Source organism: Crocuta crocuta, unplaced genomic scaffold, assembly GCF_008692635.1.
Source record: "Crocuta crocuta isolate KB4526 unplaced genomic scaffold, BGI_CrCroc_1.0 scaffold44, whole genome shotgun sequence".
NCBI lineage: Eukaryota > Metazoa > Chordata > Mammalia > Carnivora > Hyaenidae > Crocuta > Crocuta crocuta.
Genome location: NW_027530179.1, coordinates 3842878 through 3866435, shown reverse-complemented (window position 1 = coordinate 3866435; position 23558 = coordinate 3842878). Strand labels below are relative to the sequence as shown.

Genomic DNA, 23558 nt, shown 5'->3' with positions numbered 1-23558 from the left:
TGATCTGCACATGTATGAAGAGTAACAGCAACACTGGGGAAAGAAGTTACAGAGTTATGCATACATAAGAGTGCCAGAGACCTTAGAAAAAGGTACTGGAGAATAGGAATTTAAAAACAATCACTTGATACAGGGGTACCTGGGTGGCTCAGGTGGTTAAGCAACCCACTCTTGATTTTGGCTCAGGTTATGATAGCAGTGTCGTGGGATCAAGCCTTGAGTGGGGCTCCGCTGCACGGGGAGCCTGCTTAAGATTCTCTCTCTCCCTCTCCCTCCGCCCCTCCCCAGCTTGTGCACACATGTGTACCCCCTCTTTCTCTCTCAAAAAAAAATCTCTTGATTCAGGTATAGCAAAGACAAAATTGGATGACTGAGTACTTGGGAGACATTTGCCAAATTAAAAGGCATTAAAGATAAGAACAAAGAGAGAGGGAGGGAGAACCTAACACCTGATAATCCAGATAGGAGACTGGACAATCCCTCTTTAAGCATATATTTATTTTTTTATTAATTTTCAAAATTAGTGAATATTAGAATAGCTCAAAACAGATTTGCATATGAAAACATAATTCAACAGACTGGCTTTCAACTTGCCTGACAGAGTCATATAAGTGGAAATCCAGTATGATTTTCATTTTTTCACAGTTTGTGTATTTATGTTGCGAGACAGAGACAGAGACAGAGAGAGAGAGAGAGAGAGAGTGCAAGCATAACCAGGGGAGGGGTAGAGGGAGAGTGAGACAGAGAGAATCCCAAGCAGGTTCTGCAACGTGAGTGCAGAGCCCGATGCAGAGCTCAAACCCACAAACTGTGAGATCATAACCTGAGCTGAAATTAAGAGTCAGACACTTAACTAATTGACCACCAGGTTCCCTGCCAATATGATTTTTAAATGGGGTGGTAGATAATTATATTCTATAATAAAACAAACAGATTGTCTTGATATTTAACTTTGAGTGAACAGAGAAATAAAAGCAGTTACATAGTCATCAGAGATCATGATAGTTTTAAACTTCACTCAAAATGAATATTATCAGAAGAATGTTAACAGCATTATAGTATCAGTTCAGCCATACAATTTCCAATGGACACAAATCTCTACCTATTTTGATTCGGTGATTTAACTCAATCTGGAGAGTGGGAATTTTATGAAAGGGCTACATATCTTTGCTAAGTGTGACATTCTTGGAAAGAGTGCATTAAGCATTTATAAGAAGTTTCAGCTCTGGTTGAAATTTCAGCATAGGTCAGAAATCCAAGCTTGGCATAGGATCCAAGGAGATAGTAGAACTTAGCTTAAGTCCAGTGACAGGATTCTAGCAGACCAACAGGAAGAAAATGAAGAATTCTAAAGGAAAAGCCTTGACATACTTGGAAAGGTGGGAAGTTAATGTTTTTTTAAAGTAACCTGAGACACTCCTTGAAACTTACTGGAACTGTAAACACATTATACTCTGAGACTCTTTTACCTCGAAAAGTTGAATAATTGACTATGAATGGGATGTAGTACAGCAGGCGGGGGAAAAAAAAAAAGAAAAGAAAAATATATCCTAGGAGTGAGGGGAAAGGCCTGGATAATTCTTCCTGGTTGACCCTTTATGTTATGGCTGTAGCCAACTACTCAAAGCCATTGGTGGGGAAAATGTAGTTGAAGAGGTAGTCTGTTTAGAATATGCCCATTTTGTGTCACAGATTAAAAATAAGTATCTGTCAACTGCAATATGAGCTTATTATTTTTAAGAAGGAGATAAAAATAGTATTTCTTGAGGCATGAGGTGGTAATAGATGAGAGAGAAATAAGACTAATTAAATAGCAACTATGAAGATCAATCAATTAAGACACAAATGTTGTTCAAAACAATTACTTCTCCAGAGCACATTCATAAGAACGTTTTAAGCAGAAGTCAAAAAAAGTAATCGCTTTTTAGTGACACACAATGTTCTGTATTTTGATCTGTAATGTACATTTGTGCACTTGTTTTTTCCACGAAGCAGGTGTGTTTTCAATCCATTTATAATAAATATGTGGTACTTGATTTACTCCATAGTAGGAACAGACAAATAGGCCGAGATGTTTTTCTCCCCAGATGGTTATTTGTGGAGTCCTTTATTCCATTCATGTAAACACAGAGTGTGTTCTGGTTTGCTGCATTGCACATACATGCTTTGACTTAGTACAAAGTACGAATGTTAAGCTAGCTAGAAGACTGTTTCCATTCTGTGATTCATTAGGTCCTCGTGGTACCTTTACTTCCTTTATTTTATGCAATCACAAATTATATTAGTTTGTCCTATTTTGATAACCCCTTACAATTGAAATGCTGCACAGGTAGCTGTATTACTATTTTACTTTTTTAAGTTTTTATTTAAATTCCAGTCAGTTCACAGACAGTGTAACATTAGTTTCAGGTGTATAATATGGTGATTCAACACTTCCGTACGTACATCACCTCATGCTCTTCACCACAAGTGCACGTCTTACTCCCCATCATCTATTTCACCCATCCACCCACCCACCTTTCCTCTTGTAACCATCAGTTTGTTCTCTATAGTCAAGAGTCTGTTTCTTGGTTTGTGTGTCTCTCTCTTTTTATAAAACATACTCATACACCATTACTGATGTGGCGTAAGTGACAATCTCACAGAAGTGGGGATGAAGCTTGAACAAGGCTTTACATGGGCTCCTTCTACCAAGGAGATTAAATGCCAAACTAAAAAGCATTAGAAAAATAAGAAGGCAGGTGGACGGCTGGGGTAGAGATGACTGACTCCATGCATGCTAATCCACATGAGAGATTTAAGCAATTACTCTTCACACACATAGATTTATCAATTTTCAATTTTCTAAAATTTTCAATTTTAGATTATTTGACTAACCCTGTACTGGTTCTGATGTGAAAACAGTACAACAGATTGAATAGTTTACCAGTTGCCTGGTAGATTAATACAGAGAAAATCTAATATGATTTTGAAGTGGAATGATGGATAACTGCATTCTAAGCATGAAATGGAGAGATTCTTCTGATAAATACCTCTAAACAGAAAACTGAAAGCGGCTATACAGCCATCATAAGTTATAACAGTTCTGATGTTGAAAGATCATCATTTAATAGCAACTCCTCACAGAATTTCAGGTTGGCACAAATTTCTACCTACTTCAAATAGGAGATGCAGTTTAACCCGGGGGTTGGGAGAGAGGGAAGCTGAGGATATGAAAAGGCTGGCATTTCTGGTAAATGTGAAGGGGTATTTCAATTCACTTTCCAATCTAAATCATGCTATTAAGTAGTCCTGTTATCAGGATTAATCACAATAGTAACCACTTAGTACTAGTATTACTGTTAACTTAAAGGATGCTATGCCCCACGAACTTCATTCACTAAGTCCTTTCATACATTTAATCTGATTTTTATGACCCTCTAAAACCACTGTAAATATTAGCATTGTCATTTTACAAAATAAGGACATCAAGACTTTTGAAGACCCCCTCTCTAGTGACGATTTCTAATCTGTATTGGACTGAATCATATAAGATTGCCAAGTTTCAACCATCCATGACCTATAAAAATGGAGATTTCATTTGGTTCAAACCTGCACAACTTAAAATAATTTCTGAAGTCTAAGCAAACTTTAAAATCCTATGATTTCAACACCTAACATGTTCTTTAACAAAATCAGAAGCCTTATACAGACTTTAAACTATATATTTTCATTATTTAACATATCTTATAATCCTCCTGCATAGCTCCAGTGAAAACGGTCAAGTGGGGCCTAATCCACACACAACCTAACAAGCGGGATGGAGTTGAGGAAATCATGGAGAATGGAGGGTGGGTATGGCTAAAATACCACTGAGTAAGAATGGGGTGGGGGGTGGGGATGAGAGAGTAAAGGTCTCAGATAAGAAAACAGGTCAAAGAAACTGGCAACAACAACAAAAAAGAGATTAAGGAGAAACTTCCCAACTGTGCCAATCTTACTGTAGTAGTTTCCAAATGAAACAATATGCAGCTGCTGCCAAAAGGGTCCCTAACTGTCCATCATTATTAGTGCTAGTGTCCATCTCGACACAGATGACATTCAACAAAACTCTGCACTGACTGCACAAGAAACGCATTTAACAGGAGAATCAAAGTATACCACACAAAACTTGTCAGAAACACAAGTCCCTATATTCAGTCCTGATAGCCTTATGCCAAGAGAGGTTATCTCAAAATAATCCATAGAAAGAAAGAGAAAACAAAATTCTCTGTGGCCTAGGAGAGCGTGCAAACTGACATTTTAATAAATCTTTTAGGACATAAGGGGTAGTACAAAATACACTATGAATCAACCTTGTGTAACTTGTTACCTTACACAGAGTAAAATGCTGAAAATGTAAACAGATCCAAGATGGGTTTCAGAAGTTCCTAATTGGAATAAATAAACAATGGCTCCTGGGAGAAGCTATCTATATTTTGAAGTGGATATTTGGGACACAGAGATTAAACTGGATTAAATGAATAATTCTTCTGATTGTAATATTATTATACAAGTATAAACTTGATGATTAAACTTGTATTTATATCCATAATTGCCCTCTATTATTTCTCTATGTCTCTAAAATGAAGAAAATGGCATTATGTGTGTGTGGAGATATAGATGTGTTATTCATATAAACTATTACAATCACTTTTTAAATACAAAGTCAGTATTACTTCATGCAATTTTCACCAAGCATTTTTAAGCATTAAGAGGCATATGTCTATAAGATACATCTTTAAGAAGCTCTCAGAAGGAAGCCAACTCATATACAAATACAGTAAAACCTTGATTTGTGAGCATCATTCGTTCCAGATACATGCTTGTAATCCAAAGCACCTGTATATCAAAGTGAATTTGCCAATAAGAAATAATGGAAACTCAGATGATTTGCTCCACAACCCTAAAATATCCATATAAAAATGATTACAATACTGTAATATAATACCAAATAATAAAGGTAATACAAAATATAAAGAAAAATAAATTAGCCTGCACTTCCCTTTAAAAACCTTCCTGGCTAGTGTGAGGGAGACAGAGAGAGAAGGGTTATTGAGAGGGACAGCTGTCACTATCATTAATGGAATCACTGCTATCAATTGGCTCAATGGAATCTTTTTCTGCATGGGGGCCATTGTATACCCTTGGATGCTGACTATAGTATTATAACTATTAATAAACTCTTGTCATCTACTGTATTTAATGTAACTGGCAATAAAGCAGCAGAGAAAAAGGTCTATATCTGCAGGCAGCCTGACCTAGAATGAAGCAAAGCATTCCTACTATTCCTCTTGTGTGGAAGAGCAAAGGACTGTCCATAGGGGCTTTGAAGTGACAAAACATACTAGTGCCAGTTGTGGGCACCTTCCAACGTTCTGAAAAATCACTGATTTCAGCCAAACACTGTGGCCTGAGACTGAATATCCAAGCATGGAAGATGATCACCCACAATCCGAGAGAGAGAGAGAGAGAGACAGACAGACAGACAGACAGACACACCATTGGCTCATTTGTTATCATATGACATTCAGCATCATGTACTAGTATTTTAAGACATTGCTCATTTACCAAGTTAAATTTATTAGAAATGTTTGCTCATTTAGCCAAATACTCGCAGAACAAGTTACTTGCAATCCAAGATTTTACTGTACTTTAAAATACAGTTGCTCAAGAGACACATGTGCCCCAATGTTTATAGCAGTGCTATAAACAATAGCCAAATTATGGAAAGAGCCCAAATATTCATCAAATGATGAATGGATAAAGAAGATGTAGGATATATATATATATGTATACACAGACAAAGACACACACACACACACACACACAGAGGAATATTGCAAGGTGATTAAAAAGAGTGAAATCTTGCCATTTGCAGCAACATGGATGGAACTGGAGGGTATTATGCTAAATGAAGTAAGTCAGTCAGAGAAAGACAGGTACCTTATGATTTCACTCATATGTGGAATTTGAGAAACTCAGCAGATAAACATAGGGGAAGGGAAGGAAAAGTAAGATAAAAACAAAGAGGGAGGCAAACTATTAGAGAGTCTTAGATACAGAGATCAAACTGAGGGCTGCTGGAGGGGGTGGCCAGGGAGGGTTAGATGGGTGAGGGGCATTAAGGTCTGGGTGTCACATGTAAGAGATGGATCATTGGGTTCTATTCCTGAAGCCAAGATTACACTGTATGTTAACTAACTTGAAAATAAATTAATTAAAAAAATAAATTAAAATACAGTGTCTCAGACCCCGAGTTCCTCATCAGAGTCAGCTGGGATGCTTTTTTTTTGTAAGTACTCAGTCCCAGAATTTTTTGAAGTTTTATTTATTTTGAGAGAGAAAGAGATAGTGAGAGAGAGCACAAGCACAAGCTGGGGAGGGGTAGAGAGAAGGAGAGAATGAATCCCAAGCAAGCTTCACACCATCAGCGCGGAGCCCAGTTCGGGGCTTAAACTCACAAACTGTGAGTTCATAACCTGAGCTGAGATCAAGGGTCGGATGCTTAACCAACTGCATCACTAAGGCACCCCATTCCCCGAATCTTTGATTGAGCACATACGGAGGAGTAGGTTCTGGTAGTTGTGGGTATTGTTGTTTTTAAAGCCCAGAAGATGGCTTTCATGTGAACTTCAAGTTGAGAATTACTACTAAATGCTTTGGGACAGGTGATATAATCAACCACCCTATTCATCAAACTCGTTCCTAACTGACTTTCTTGACTTTAATAAACAAGATCCACCAAAATTAGGTAAGCACACACACGCATGCTTTGAGTAACGTTAGCATTATCGAAACAATTTTATGGTATCTTAAGGAGATCTGTTTTGAAGGAAAAGATAAACATTTAGAAAGAAATAACAAATTCACTAAGCTACAGTCAAACTCTGTATTGTTACTTAACAGTTTTAAGGAGTAGCCTCATTCTGTCCTCTTAAAAATTCTCTAAAAGTTCAGATCATGCTTTTACTCTTTAAGAAATACTGGCAATTTTATTGCCCAGACCTGGTTACAAACCACCAGCTTACAGAATGGCTTCTCAAGTCTGGTTCTTGGACTACTTGGATTACAAAGATCTTCGGTGCATATTAAAAATACAAACTCTTTGACCATGCCCTAGCCCTCCTACAAAAGAATCCTTTGGAGGGTATGGACAGATAACCTGAACTTTCTAATGTTTTGCAAATAATTATTAGACACCTTGACAACTGACACTGACTCTATACTTCAGAAGAATCTGGATTTTTAGAGCCCCTGTCACGACTTAGAATATTTGTGTAACTGGAGAATCGCTAGATAGCCTGAACGGATGTCAGCTGTGTACTTACTCTTTTACATGTAAGAGTTCAGAAGAGATACTAAAAAAAGTCAAGGGGTTCTGGCAATGATAGTGAACTTACAGTTTTCTACAGTTTTCTTTCCCTTTAAGTTTTAGATTAGGTTTTATTACGTTTAGATTTCAGTTGCAGAAGAAAAGAGCAATTTAGCTGCTGAAGTCCTAGCTCTCTGTCCTGGTAGTTCGAGGTGCTTTCCGACAGGAGACACAGCACAACAGAGTTGTGGTAACAGAATCCTCTCTTCTAAGTGGGCAGGAGGAAGAATCTAAATGCTTCCTGTTGCTTCTATGATTTTTGCATGATATTTGATAGGTCACTCTTCCATTAACAGAGCCAAATTACATGGGTAAAAAATAAACTGCACAGGAAACAATCTTCTTTATTCTCTTTGTCTATGAATTTCTGTGACGTACAATAACAAATGTTCCCACAGCTTTTGAGAGAAAGTAAAATTTCTGTAAAAAGGACATAATTTTCTTCTAAAAGTTAGGTTTCTTGAAAACTGAAGTTAGGGAGGAATATGAGAAATATGGGTACACTATCCTGTATAACTCCCTCAATCCCGACTACTTTCCTGGCTAAGTCAATGAAGCCTGTCTGGTGAAAACCAGTCTGTGCAGAATCTCCAGGCAGAAGCAGCTCTCAGTAGAGCAAGGACTTCCATGCTAACCTCAGGCATATGTTGTCTTAACGTATGAGCTTCAGTGTTTCACGAGAAGCCAGAAATCCTGTTTGTATGTAAAAGAAGTCTAATTTTGCAACGTGGGCAATTAAATCCACATCTTTAAAACTATAGTCCAGGTGAAATAAAATAGGTTCTCTGCTACATCTATGCACCTGGGTAACAATTTATAACATCTCTTCTGATGCTTACTTTCCTCAATATGATAAATATGTATGGAATCCTATAAAGGATTTAGCATATATTTTTATGTAGACAAACACAGGAAGAACATCGGGCTGGATATGGCTTGTCAAAATCACCATCGCTGTGCGTATGAGCATTACCAGCTATCATAAGATTTTTCTCAATTTATTTAAACTACAAACAAAAACAAAACAAAAATAGCATACCAATTTCTCCCCATTCATACTCCTCCCACCATTCTCTGTATCTATGAGCTTGCATTTATACTTTTGTTTTTAGATTCCATATAGAAGAGAGATCATAATGTATTTGCCTTTGTCTGACTTACTTCACTTAGCATAATACCCTCCAGGTCCACCCATGTAGTCGCAAAAGGCAAGATTTCATTCTTTTATATGGCTGAGTAATACTCCATTGTGTATGTATATCACAATTTCTTTATCCATTTACCGATCGATGGACACTTAGGTTACTCCATCTCTTGGCTATGGTAAATAATGCTGCAAATGAACATGGGGCACATGTATGTTTATGAATTAGTGTTTTATTTTTTTAATGATGATACCAAGAGGTAGAATTACTAGATCATATGGTAGTTTTAGTTTTTATGAGAAATTTCCAGTTTTCCATAGTCACTGTACCAAACTGTACTCCCGCTAACAGTGCACAAGAGTTCCCTTTTTCCATATCCTTGACAACACCTGTTATTTCCTGATAACAGCCATTCTAGCAGGTGTGAATATCTCATTGTGGTTTTGATCTGTATTTTCATGATTATTAGTGATGTAGAACACCTTTTCATGTACCTGTTGGCATGTCTTCTTAGGTAAAAATGTCTATTCAGATCTTCCGCCTCTCTTCACCAAATTTTTTTTTCCTATTGAACTATCTGAATTCTTACTATATTTTGGATATCAATCCTTTATCAAATATATGATTTCCAAATATTTTCTTCAATTTAGTAGGATGCCTTTTCATTTTGTTCATGGTTCCCTCTCCTGTGTGGAGGCTTCATATAGTTTGATGTAGTCCTACTTCTTTAAATTTTGCTTTAGCTTTTGGCGTCAGATTCCAAACATCATCACGAATACCTATGTCAAGAAGATTACTACCTATGTTTCTTCTAGCAGTTATATGGTTTCAGGAGTTATATGTCCAAGTATTTTGATCCATTTTTAATTAATTTTTGTTTATGGTATAAGAGAGTGGTCCAGTTTCATTCTTTTGCATGTGATGGTCCAACTGTCCCAACACCACTTAGAACAGACCGTTGTTTCCCACTATACAGTCATGTTGAAATACTCTGTTGAATATTAAATGACTATATATAAATGGGCTTAGTTTTGCACTCTCCAATCCATTCTATTGATCTATGGTTAATACCACACTGTTTTACTTATTATAGCTTTTAAATATAGTTTGAAATGAGAGAGTGTGAAGCCTCCAGTTTTGTTCTTCTTTATTAAGGCTGCTTTGGCTATTCAAGGTCTTTTGTGGTTCCATATAAATTTTAGGACTGTTTGTTCTAGTTTTATTAAAAAGGTCATAGGAATTTTGATAGGCATTGAGTTGAATCTGTAGATTGATTTGGGTAGATCAACATTTTCACAATACTAGTTCTTCTAGTCTCTGAGCACAGAATATCTTTCCATTTATTTGTGTCTTCTTTGATTTCTTTCCTTAATGTCCTGTAGTTTTCACTGTACAGGTGTTTCATCTCCTTGGTTAAATTTATTCCTAGATATCTGTTATTCTTTTTGATGCAACTGTAAATGAGATTTTCTTAATTTCTTTTTGATAATTCATTATTAGCCTATAGAAAAATAACAGATTTTTGTTTTTTAATTTTATATCCATACTGAATTTGTTGACTTATAACTTTACTGAATTTGCTTATTAGTTTTAATAGTTTTTTTCATGAGTCTTTAGGGTTTTCTATAAATATCATGTCCTGTGTAAATAGTGGAAACTTTACTTCTTCCTTTCCAATCTGGATACCTTTTATTTCTTTTTCTTGCCTAACTACTCTGGCTAGGAGTTCCAGTACTATGTTGAATAAAAGTGGTGAATAGGTACCCTTGTCTTGTTCCTGATCTTAGTATATGTGCTGCCGAAGCGAGTGCATTGTTCCTGATCTTAGAGGAAAGACTTCTCCCTTTTCATATCGACTATGATGTTAGTTGTGGGCTTGTCATATATGACCCTTATTATGTTGAAGTACAGCACTTCTATATGTGCTTTGTTGCCAGTTTTTATCAGAGATGGATACTGAATTATGTCAAATGCCTTATCTGCAAAACTATATGATTTTTATCTTTCTCTCTGTTAATATGGTATATCACAATAACTAATTTGTGAATGTTGAACTATCCTTGCATCCCTGGAATAAATTCCACTTGATCATGGCGCATGATCCTTTCTATGTATTGTTGAGATGGTTTGCTAATGTTCTGTGGAGGATTTTTGCATTTATATCAATCAGGGATATTGGCCTGGAGTTTTCTTGCCTGGGTTTGGTATCAGGGTAATTCTGGCCTTATAAAATGAGTTTGGACAAATTCCTTCCCCTTCTATTTTTTGGAAGACTTTAAGAAGGACTGCCATTAATTCTTCTTCAAATGTTTGGTAGACTTCAGTGGTGCCATCTGGTCTTGTTTTTATTGGAAGGTGTTTGATTACTGATTCAGTCTCCTTAATAGTAATTGGAATATTCAGATATTCCATTTCACCAAGATGCAGTCTTGGTAGGTTGTGTTTCAAGGAATTCATCCATTTCTTCGAGGCTGTCCAATTTGTTAGCATGTAACTGTTTATAATAATTTCTTATGATCCTTTATATTTCTGTAGTATCAGTTGTAACTTTCATTTCTAATTTTATTTGAGTCCTCTCTTTTTCTTCTTTGTAAGCCTAAAAGTTTGTCAATTTTGTTATCTTTTCAAAGAACCAGCTCTTAGTTTCATTGATCGTTTCTACTGTCTTTTTGGTCTCTAAAAAGGCTCATTTATTTCTGCTCTAACCTTTGTTCCTTCCTTCCTTCTATTAACATTGGTTTTGTTTGTTCTTTTTCTAGTTCCATTAAGTATAGTTAGGTTGTTTGAGACTTGTCTGATTTCATCAAGGAGGCATTTATCACTATGAACTCTCCTTTAGAATTGCTTTTGTCACATCCCCCAAATTTTGGTATATTACACTTCCATGTTCATTTGTCTGAAGATATTTCTCCTATTTCTCTTTTGATTTCTATTGACCCACTGGTTGTTCAGTAGCATGTTGTTTAACCTCCATATATTTGTGCATTTTCCAGTTTTCTTCAGGTAACTAATTAACTCCAAGTTTCATATCACTGTGGTTGGAAAAGCTGCTTGATATGATTTCAATCCTCTTAAATTTATTAAGATTTGTTCTCTAGCCTAACATATTATCTGTCTTGGAAAATGTTGAACATGCACTGGAGAAGGATGTGTATTCTCTTCTTTTTGGATTTTAATTTCTTTTTTAAATTAAATTAAATTAAAATTTTTAACATTTATTTTTTGAGAGATTGAGAGAGACAGAGCAAGAGCAGGGGAGGGGCAGAGAGAGAGGGAGTCACAGATTCCAAAGCAGGCTCCAGGCTCTGAGCTCTCAGCACAGAGCCTAACATGAGGCTCAAACTCACGAACCATGAGATCATGACTTCAGCCAAAGTCAGACGCTTAACCTACTGAGCCACTCAGGTGCCCCTTAAATTTAATTTCTATGTGTCTATATACATTATAAAACTTTAATTACCAAGAGGAAAAAAAATTTTACTCACTTTTTTCAGTAGAATTAGAGCTACATTAGAGTCACTCAATAAAGATTTATTAAATTAATGAATAAAATAAATACATGAAATCAAGAAAACCTAATGATCTATTAGAGCAAGAAACAGTTTGAAACAGAATACAGCACTCTAGAAACTAAATGGTTGCTTAATTTATGCTTGTTTTTAGGACACTGGTAAAAATACAACTTTCATGTGCAAAGAACAGTTGGCAGCCACTTACATATCATTTTAGATTATGTGGCTAAAGATTCAGCCCCATAGGGATGCCCACATATTGGAACAGTAAATACACAGAGAATATTTTAAGATACTATGACTACAGGATCTGAAAAGACATTGCAACACTGAGAACACCACAGCTTTCTGAACAGCAATTTCTAAAGATTGAGCTATATAAAACCCTATGCGTGTTTTGAGTTACATCCAGATATTACCAAATGACATCAAGATGTAAGGTGGTAGTTTTCACACAATAAACAAAAATTGTTTTAAAAACTATGAGAAGAAGTCTCTGACATTCAGGTTAAAACTAAGAGAAAAAGATGTATAAGCTTCAAAAATATAAGGAGACTACCATCAAAGATAAGCAAGCTCTTGTTTAATTGATAAGCTTAAATCTGAAATTAATAAACTACTTTGCATAACTGCAAACAAATCCCTAATTGGGAGCAATGTATTTTTACTTACATCAACATCAAAAATAGGAATTCTAAGGTAACACGGTAGAACAAATGTGCTATGATAAAAATGTACAAAGATTCTGATGCAAAGAGGGAAAAAAGAGAAAAGAAAAAATTGAAAAGTGAATTCATTAATGTGGTGAGCATTTTGCAATACATACAAATATTGATTCATTATGTTATATACCTGAAACAAATATTATAGGTCAAATATTGTCTCAGTAAAATAATTTTCTAAATAGAGAAAAAGTGGATTCATGGACTCCGGTGATAAAACAATGTTTAGAAAAATGATTGACTTCAACTATCTATCCAGTTAAGGTGGAGTAAAAGCAGACTCCGTACTTTTTTTTTTTTTTTCTGAGAAAGAGAGACAGCCTGAGCATGGGAGGGTCAGAGAGAGAGGGAGACACAGAATCCGAAACAGGCTCCAGACTCTGAGCTAGCTGTCAGCACAGAGCCCGACGCAGAGCTCGAACCCATGAACCATGAGATCATGACCTGAGCCGAAGTCGGACGCTTAACCGACTCAGCCACCTAGGTGCCCCTGCACTGCTTTTACCAGTGAATGCAATAATTAACCCCAATATAATACATGCAACAGCTATCTGAGAATTCTGAAAAGAAAATGGTTGGAGGCAGCCTTGAGAAGGAAATGAGAACTGAAAATACACACACACAAAAATAGGCAGTGAGTTTCATGGATTTTATTTTGCACTAGTAACTCCCATCTTGGACATAAAAACAGTGTAAATTTATGTTTGCTTACCAGGCACTCACAAAAAGTTATGAGAAACTCTCATTCGGCTCCAATGAAGGCAAATGCAGACCTCAAGGAACGGGCAAGGTGGTGGGGTGTGAGGAAGGGAGGAGGAGTTTGTATACAAATGGGTAAAACAAGGGAGTCTGGTGGAAAATGATAGAACTGTTCTGAATCTTGACTGCCTTGATAGTCAAAAAACTCTAGGTGTTTTGTCAAAACACACAGATCTGAAAACAACCAGCAAAAAAACAAGAATTTTGCCATATGTGATATAAGCTATACATTTCAAATACAGAAAGTTAAACTAGTAAGAAAACAGAAAACACCACAAGGTATTGTGGCTGCATACTATTCTAAGTTAAGGAAGTATCCATATTTAAACAACTTTTTTCTTACTATGTTTGCCTTTCCTCTGAAGAGCTGAAACATGCTGAAATGAACAAGCTCACAGGAGATGCGAGGGAGACTAAGCCAAGAAAGCAGTAGCAGGAAGTTCTAAGAACTTAGCAGACATGTGAGGTAGCTCGCAACACTGCAGTTTATATTTTATGTCCAGTCGAGTTACCTGCCAGCTAAAACAAAAACAACAAAAACGATCCTGTACTCCTGAGGGCCGGGCTATAGCTCCATGTGGCCGTGGTACCATCACCGGCACCACACATCAAAGGACCCGGAAGAGGTCATGCCCACCCGTGCCTCATGTAGTAGACACAGAGCCCAGTCCCCAGTGTGGAACTTGAAATGGCCTCTGCACTGATTCCAACCCGCCTTGGCCTTGTCCAGAAGCCCCTGCAGCTAAGCCTGCCAAGCTTGGTCCTTCTGTGGATTCTGAAAAGGGCCCTATAACTGGGGCTCCAGTCACTCCCAGCTGCTGTCTGCAAGTAGTCCTGCTGGCACAAGAGCCGGGCAGGAAACATTTCTGTCTGCAGACTGAAATCACAAATGAAGTATTTTCTTTTTTTCTGATCCCAATGGTAAAGGAACTAGAAATCAATAACAGGAGGAAAACTGGAAAATTCACAAAAATGCAGAAATTAAACAGCACTCTTCTGAATAGCCAATGGATCAAAGAAGAAATCAAAAGGGAAGACAGAAAGTATCTTGAGTCAAAAACAAAATCACAACATACCAAAGCTTCTGGGATCTAGCAAAACCAGTTCCAAGAGGGTAGTTTATACAATCAGTGCCTACATTAAGAATAAAGAAAGGCAAGGTGCCTGTGTGGCTCAGTCAGTTAAGGGCCCAACTCTTGATTTCAGCTCAGGTCATGATCTCATGTTTGGTGGGTCTCAGACCCTGTGTGGGCTCTATGCTGACACTGCAAAACCTGCTTAGGGTTCTCTGTCTCCCTCTTTCTCTACCTCTCTCCTGCTCACATGTGCATGTACTCTCTCTCCCTCTGTCTCTCAAAAATAAACATTAAAAAAAAAGAGAATAAAGAAAGGCATGCCTGGGTGGCTTAGCTGGTTGAGCATCCAACTCTTGATTTCAGAACCGTCATGATCCCAGGGTCATAGGATAGAGAACAGCGTTGGGCTTCATGCTGAGTGTGGAACCTGCTTAAGATTCTCTCTCCCTCCCTCTGCCCCTCTCCCAGACTTGTGTTCTCTCTCTCGCAAAAACAAAAACAAAAACAAAAAAAAGATCTCAAGTATACAACTTAACTTTACACCACAAGGATTAAAAAAACAGCAAACTAAGCCCAAAGATAGCAGAAGGAAGTAATATATATTAGAGCAAAAATAAATGAAATAGAAACTAAAAGCACAATAGAAAAAAAATCAATGAAACTAGGAGTTTTTTTGAAAATATAAACAGATGGACAAATCTGTAGCTAAACTAACCAAGAAATAAAAAGAGGTTTCAGGTAAACAAAATTATAAAATAAGCAGGAGACATTACAACTGATACCACAGAAATGCAAAGTATCATAAAAGGCTGCTATGAGCAATTAAAAGAAAACAAACTGGATAACCTGGATGAAACGGATAAATTCCTAGAAACACACAGCCTAACAAGACTGAATCATGAAGTAACAGAAAATGTGAACACACCAATCATGACTAAGAAGATGAAGCAGTAACCAAAATCTCCAAAAAAAGAAGAGCCCATGATCAGACAGTTTCACTGGTAAATTCTACCAAACAGTTAAAGAAAACAATCCTCAAATTCTTCCAAAAAACTGAAGAGGGAACACTTTCAAACTCATTTTACTAGGCCAGCATTACCAAAGTCAGATAAGGACACTACAAGAAAAGAAAATCACAGGCTAATATATCTGATCAATACAGATTCAAAAATCTCAATAAAATCCCAGCAAACGAAATTCAACGATATATTAAGAAGATCATATGCTATAATCAAGTGGGATAAATCCACTGGGATCCAAGGTTGGTTCAATATACACAAGTTAATAAGTGTGATATGCTACTTAAATAGGATGAAGGAAAAAAAAAAGTATATGATCCTCATAACAGATGCAGAAAAAGCATTTCACAAAATTCAACACCCTTTTTGACAATAATTCTCCACAGATATATAAAGAAGGAATATAACTCAATATAATAAAAGCTATATATGACAAGCCAATAGCTAATATCATACGCAAGAGTGAAAGAGTAAAACTTTTTCTTTTAAGATCAGGAACAAGACGAGGATGCTCATTCTCAGCACTTTTTTTCAACACAGTATTGGAAACCCTACCCAGAAAAATTAGGCAAGATAAATTAAAAGTATCCAAAATGGGAAGGAAGATACGTAATTGTCTGTTTGCAGACAACATATTATATATAGAAAATATAAAGAATCCACAAGAAAACATTAAAACCAATAAACTCAGGAAAGCTGCAGAATACAAAGTCAACATACAAAAATCAGTTACATTTCTGTACACAAGCAATGAGCTGTCTGAAAGAGAAATAACGAAAAGAATCATATTTACAATAGCATCAAAAAGAATAAAATAAATTTAACCAATGAAGTAAAATGTTACGACACTGAAAACTATACAATTTTGATGAAAGCAATTAAAGACAACACAAAAAATGGAAAGATACCTTGTGCTCATGGATTGAAAAATTAATATTGTTAAAATGTTCATATTACTCCAAGCCATCTGTAGACTCCACGTCATCCTCATCAAATTCCAATGGTATTTTAAACGAAAGTAGAAAAAAAATGCTAAAATTTATATGGCGCCACAAAGATACTGAATAACTAAAGTAATCTTGAGAAAAGAAGAAGAAAGCATCACAGACTGATTTTGAACTATACTACAAAGCTACAGTAAATCAGTATGGTACTGGCATAAAAACAGACACACAGATGAATGAAATAGAATTAAGATGCCAGAAATATACCTATGTATACACAGTGAACTAAAACTATGAGAGCCAAGAATACTAAATGGAGAAAATACATTAATAAATGGTAGTGGAGGGGTGCCTGGGTGGCTCAGTTGGTTAAGTATCTGATTCTTAATTTCAGCTCAGGCCATGATCTCAGGGTTCGTGGGTTAGAGCCCCACATCAGGCTCCATGCTGGCAGTGTGGAGCCTGCTTGGGATTCTCTCTCTTTCTTCCTCTCCCCTGCTCTCTCTCTCTCTCCCAAAATTAATATACAATCTTAAAATAATCTTTTAGTTACAAAATAAATAAATGGTATTAGAAAACTGGATATTACATGCAAAAGAATGAAACTGGACCCCTATCTTACACCACTTACAAAAATTAACTCAAAATGGAATAAAGACTTAAATCTAAGACTTGAAACCATACAACTCTTAGAAGAAAACTGAGATTAAAATCCCCTTGACAGTGATCTGGGCAATGACGTTTTGAATATGACATTAGCACCAGTAAGAAATAAACAACTGAGAGTACACCCAATTAAAAAGCTGTTGCAGAGCAAAAGTAACAATCAACAAAACGAAAAGGCAACCTATAGAATGGGAGAACATACCGACTAACCATGTATCTGATAGTGGTTAATATCCAAAATATGCAGGGTTATCATACAACTCTAGAGGAAGGGGGTCAGGAGGCCCCAATTCTGGTTCCAACCCCACCACCTAATAAGCTCGTGACTTGGACAAATCGTTTCTCTATATGTGGCCATTCAAGTTGGAAAAAAATAATATCCTCTCTGTTGTCTTCACTGAGGTTTAAAGATTACCAAATAAAACATGAACATGAAAGTACATGTAAACTTAAAAATTCGGAAAGGATCTCAAGAGACATTTTTTCCAAAGAAGATACATGAATGGCCAACAAGTATATGAAGAGCTGCTCAACATCACTTATGGTCAGAGCAGTGCAAATCAAAACCACCACGAGGCATGATCTCATCCTGGAGACAATGACTGTTATCACCAAGACATGACGCCCCAAGAACTGGAGAGGATGTGGAGAAAAGCAATCCCCTGTGCGCTGCTGGCACAAAAGTAAACTGGTAGAGCCGCTATGGAAAACAGCATGGAGGCTCCTCAAGAAAATTAAAGAACGACTGCTACAAGAGCCAGCAATCTTACTTCTGGTATATATCCGAAACAAAGAACATCTTTGTTCTTTCTCAGTTACACTATAGTGTAACTGAGGCATTATTTACAATAGCCAAAGCACAGAAATCACCCAGGTGTGGATCATGGATAAATGGGTAAAGAAAGTGTAGTTGTGTGTGGGGGGGGGTGTGTGTGCATGCACGCACACACGCATGTGACAGGACTATTATTCGGCCACACACAAAAAAATCCTGACAATTCCTGCCATAAAATAAACCTTAAGAGCATTCAGCTTAGTGGGACGCCTAGGTAGCTCAGCTGGTTAAGCATCCAACTTTGGCTCAGATCATGATCTCACAGTTTGTGAGTTCGAGCCCCGCGTTGGGTTCTATGCTGATAGCTCAGAGCTGAGAGCCTGCTTAGGATTCTGCATCTCCCCCTCTCTCTGCCCCTCCCCTGCTTGTGCTTTGTCTCTGTCTCAAAAATGAACATTAAAAAATTTGTTTTAATTAAAAAAAAGAGCATTCAGCTTAGTGACATAAGGCAGACAATGACTGACATATACTGAAATAATCTCATTATATGCAAAATCTAAAAGAAACAACAACCAAAAAAAAAAACAAAACAAACCACAAAAAAATCCTGAACTCATAGAGAGTAGCCTGGGGTCTTCCAGGGACTGAGGGGTGGAAGAAATGGGAAAATGTGGTCAACGGGGATAAACTCCCAGTTACATGATGTACCCGTTCTAAGGACCTACTGAACAGCATGGTGAATAGTTAATGATATTGTACACTTAAAAGTTGCTAAGAGTGTAGATATTAAATGTTCTCATCATTCATGCAAAAATGTTAAATATGTGAGGTAGTAGATGTGTTAACTAACCTTAATGTGGTAATCATTTCGTAATATAAACATAGCAAATCATCTTATTGTCCACCTTAGATTCAAACAATATTGGATGTCCTTATATCTCAATAAACACAGAATAAAAGAATTAAAGAAGAAACTAGTCTTAAAAGTTAAATGTATAGAGAATTACAAAACAGGGCATAAAACATATACACACATGGACATACACATAATTCATAATGGCTACAAATATACAATGGGAAAAAAACCTAACTTCTAAAAACCATTTCTCTATTATTCCTCTTTTAATCTGAAGAACTCACTCTAATGCATGCCTCAATATGGCAAAGAGAAAAAAAGCAAGACCTTCCTCTAGCAAGGTGTCTCATTCAACTTTACATTTTGTGACATTTTGTGAGAATTGGACAGGGTCAATCTCACAAATATATCATAATATAATATATAATAATATATATTATTTAATATATTATCATATATGATATATTACTATTTAATAATTATTTAAATAACATGTGGATAAAGAAAAGTAAGCATATACTCTGATAAGACGTTCCTTCAAGTAAAGACACAAGCAAATTCTTGTTTATACTACTATAATTACCATCATCAAATAACTCCTGTATTTAACTTTGGAACTTCTGGATTTAAAATGTAAGAACAACATAAAAATGTGTCCCTAGCTAAAAAATATCATAGCCCAATAAGATACACTTTCAAATAGTATCACAGAAAATACTATGAGTAAAAATAAGTATCTATTAAGTAGACTAAATAGTAGATTAAAGGGTACAGAAGAATCAGTGAACTTAAAGATAAATCAATAGAAACTACAAAGGCAAACAAAGTAACAATTAAATGGAGGGGGAAAACATTTGAAAAAAAATTAAGAGGCTCTCAGAGATTTGTGAGATAATAACAAATGGTCCAGGACACATGTGATTGAAATTGAAGAATGAAAAACACACAATACAAAGTAATGGCCAAAACCTTTTGCAAATTGGTGGAAAACATTAGTTTCCAGAACCAACAACATCAGCAAACTTGCAAACAAGATAATCATGAAGAAAGTCAGTGCTTCATACATCCAACTTCTAAAATCCAGCAATAGAGAATCTTGATACCAGCCAGGGAATGACAACATGTCAAATTCAGGGGAACATATGAGTAACAGCGGACCTGTGATCAGAAACTAATGTATGATGAGAAACACTGGAGGGGCACAATTGCTAAAAGATTAGTAACTAGAATTCCACATACAAAAAAGAAACACTTCAAGTAAAAAAGTGAAAATAGATAGATTCAGATGAAGAAACTAAAGAGAAGTCATCACCGGCATGCCTTTACTATAAAAGATGTTAAGAGTTTTCAGGCTGAGGGAAATGGTTTAAATGGCAACTCAGACTGGTAAGAACAAAGGATGAGCGTGGTAAACAGTAAACACGTGAGTAATTGTAAAAGATTACATCTTAATTGTTTTAAAAGACAGGACTCTTTATTTTCTTTTTTAATTTTTTAATGTTTATTTTTGAGAGAGAGAGAGAGGAGAGAGGGAGGGAGGGAGGGAGAGGGAGAGAAAATGTGAGTGGTGGAGGGGCAGGGAGAGAGAGGGAAACACAGAACCAGAAGCAGGCTCCAGGCTCTGAGCTGTCAGCACAAAGCCTGACAAAGGGCATGAACTCAAGAACCACAAGATCATGACCTGAGCCAAGGTTGGATGCTTAACAGACTGAGCCACCCAGGCACCCCTAAAAGACAGTACTCTTTAAAGGAAAAGCTACCACACTGTGATGTGAAGATAATAGCATGTATAGACTTAATACACTAAATAGTAAATATCTGGTCATTTTCTTAAAGACAGAAGGACACATGGAGACACATTAAAAAAAAAGACCATGTGAATATGAGGTCAGATAAAAATAGGTGCCCATTGAAAATTCTATATCCAGTACTTTAAAACTTATGCCATTTCCTTCTAGTCTCTGTGTTTTCTAATGAGAATTCTCCTTTCAAGTCACTGTTCCTCTATGGTAATAAACCTGGATGATTTTTTTAAAAGACTTTTTAAAATGTTAGTTTATTTTGAGAGAGAGAGAGAGAGAGAAAGCGCAGAGCCTGATGCAGGACTCGATCCTACAAACCATGAGATCATGACTTCAGCCAAAATCAACATTTAACTGGCTGAGCCACCCAGGAGCTTCTAAATCTGGGTGGTTTTAGGATTTAAATTATGTCTTTTATATTCAGCAGTTTAACATGTATTACTTTGGGTTTACTCTATTTGGAGTTGGCTTAGCTCCTTGAATCTGTAGATGTATGTATTTTAATTTCAGATGTTTTTCAGCTATTATGTAATTATAGAGAAAGTCCATTTGCAGTAGCAACAAAAATCAAGAAGAAATATGTGAAGCCTATGGAAGAAAAATGTTAAAACACTCATAAAAGACACAGAAGTGGTTTTGAAAAAATGTACACATTCCCTATTCTCAGACTGAGTGAACATACTTAAAAATGCAGGTTCTCTCTAAATTGATTTAAAAATTCAGGCATTCTCAACGAAAATACCAAAAAGCTATTTTATGGAGCTAGAAAATCTAATATTAACATTCATATAAAAAAATAAGTATACGAGAATACTCAGGAACACACAGAAAGAAAAATTACAAGGAGAATCTAACTGTAACAGTCTTTAAAATTAGCATAAAACCTATACAATTTAAAATGTATTATCACATGCATAGAAAAATAGGGCACTGGTAATATAAAATCATAAATAGATCCCAAATATGCTTATTTGGTATATGATAAAGGAGGTATATTTCAAATCATTAGGGTAAGTCTGGACTTTTTAATAAACCATGATGGTATAACTGGGTATTCCTCTGAAAAAGATAAAATCAGATCTATATCTCACATGATAACAACAATAAACTACAAATGGATTAAGGATCTAAATGTTAAAAATGAAACCATGCAAGTATCAGAAGGCAACATGGGTGAATTCTTCTCCAAATTTAATATAAAGAGTCTTTCTAACTATATTTCAAACTCCTAAGACAATAAAAGGTTGATATATTTGGCTCACTTAAAATAAATATATTTGTAGGTCTAAAAAACCCAGAAAAACAAAGTCAAAAGATAACACACATTGGAAGAATATATTTGCATCATATACCACAAAGCACTGCTAACTCTAATATATGGGATCAAAATCCTGATGGAAAAACGGGAAAAGGATATGAAAGTGTTTCTAAAGGCCAACACTGTAACAACTTGAGTAATAAAAACAATGATAGTATCGCATAATGATTCTAAGAATAAAATTTAAATATACATTCTTGATACAAATATACATTAAAAATTGAATAAAGAGTGATAAAGGATAGGTATTCCTTTAAGAATAATTGCAATTAAAAAATATAAAGGGAAAGAAGGAAATAGAAAACCACTATTAGGTAAATACCACAGTCATAACTGTCTCAGACAAGATCCATGGATGAATGTTAAAACAAATAGGCACAAATTTTTGGAGAAGGAAAATATTTGCAGAGGCACAAAATACCTCCCCTAAGATATTTATTTACAACAAAAAGAAAAAACCTGTAATTTCCTTATAGTGGGAAATTTTAGCATATATACCCTTAACCGAATTATCAAGGTTAAGATCACAAATAAGACATCAACAGCATGAATCCCATTGATATGATGCACTGGAAAGGACTCATCACTTCCGTGGTATTCTTGGCAAGAACGCACACCCACATTCTAATCATAAGAAACCATCAGATAGGTTGAGAAAAGGAGAGCATTCTACAAAACGACTGTCTGGGTAAGTTTAACAAGGTGTCAAGGCCATGAGACAAGGAAAGACGGAGGAGCCATCCTAGAAAGGAGACAACTACAAAGACAAGATAGCTAAGTATGCTGTGTTATCTCGGACTGGCTCTCGGAAGAGAAGAACATTACAAAGAAAATTGATGAAATAAGGTCAGTAATTTCATTGAAAGTATTACACCAATGTTATTTCCTGCTTTTGACAATAGTACTGTGGTTACATAAGATGTTAACAAAAGGAAGATGAAAGGTCTCTGAGAATTCTATGCACTATTTGTGCAGTTCTTCTGTAAGTCTGAAGAGCAATATGGAGAAGTTTTGAAAAAACAGTTCAGGGTTACCAGGGGTCAGGGAGTAGGTGAAAGGACTAACCATACCGAGGGGCACAAGACAGCAGTTTTGGATGATGAAAACATTCGACGACATGATTGTGTTCAGAGTCACACGACAGTATTCAGTTGTCAAAACTGAATTTTGCACATGGACTGGTCAAATTTGACTTTATGTAAATTACGCCTTAACCCAGCAGACAAAAAAACAATTCTAAATGTAAATATAATCTTTAAAAAAAAAAAAAAGGGTTGGGTTGCAACTCCAACATAAGCAAAATGGAGAGACATCAAATAAGATTACATATGCTCTTACCAGATTAATTAACTGTGTGTGTACCACATCTTCTACCAATACTGCTGTTTCATGAAGAGGCCTTCTGGCATCACCTAAAGAAAACCTGCAAAAAAAAGAAAGAAAAGAAAGAAATTAAGCATACCAATACTAAGGACTGTAAAACTACAAAAATCAAAAAGTGAAAGATATTTATTATAATAATGTTAATAAAGTACAAATTGTTCTATCAAATAACAGTGAATGTACAATTT

General features: G+C 35.9%; 1 protein-coding gene across 5 annotated transcripts in view; it reads right to left on the bottom strand.

The window, feature by feature from the left end:
• The window catches only part of SUPT3H (SPT3 homolog, SAGA and STAGA complex component), a 538181-nt gene that overhangs the window by 208482 nt on the left and 306141 nt on the right, over nucleotides 1–23558 (bottom strand). For all 5 annotated transcript variants that reach the window (XM_077764860.1, XM_077764863.1, XM_077764859.1 and 2 more), the window contains one exon: nucleotides 23326–23410. In XM_077764860.1, coding sequence (XP_077620986.1) covers nucleotides 23326–23410 — 85 coding nt within the window. The remainder of the gene's footprint in view (nucleotides 1–23325; nucleotides 23411–23558) is intronic.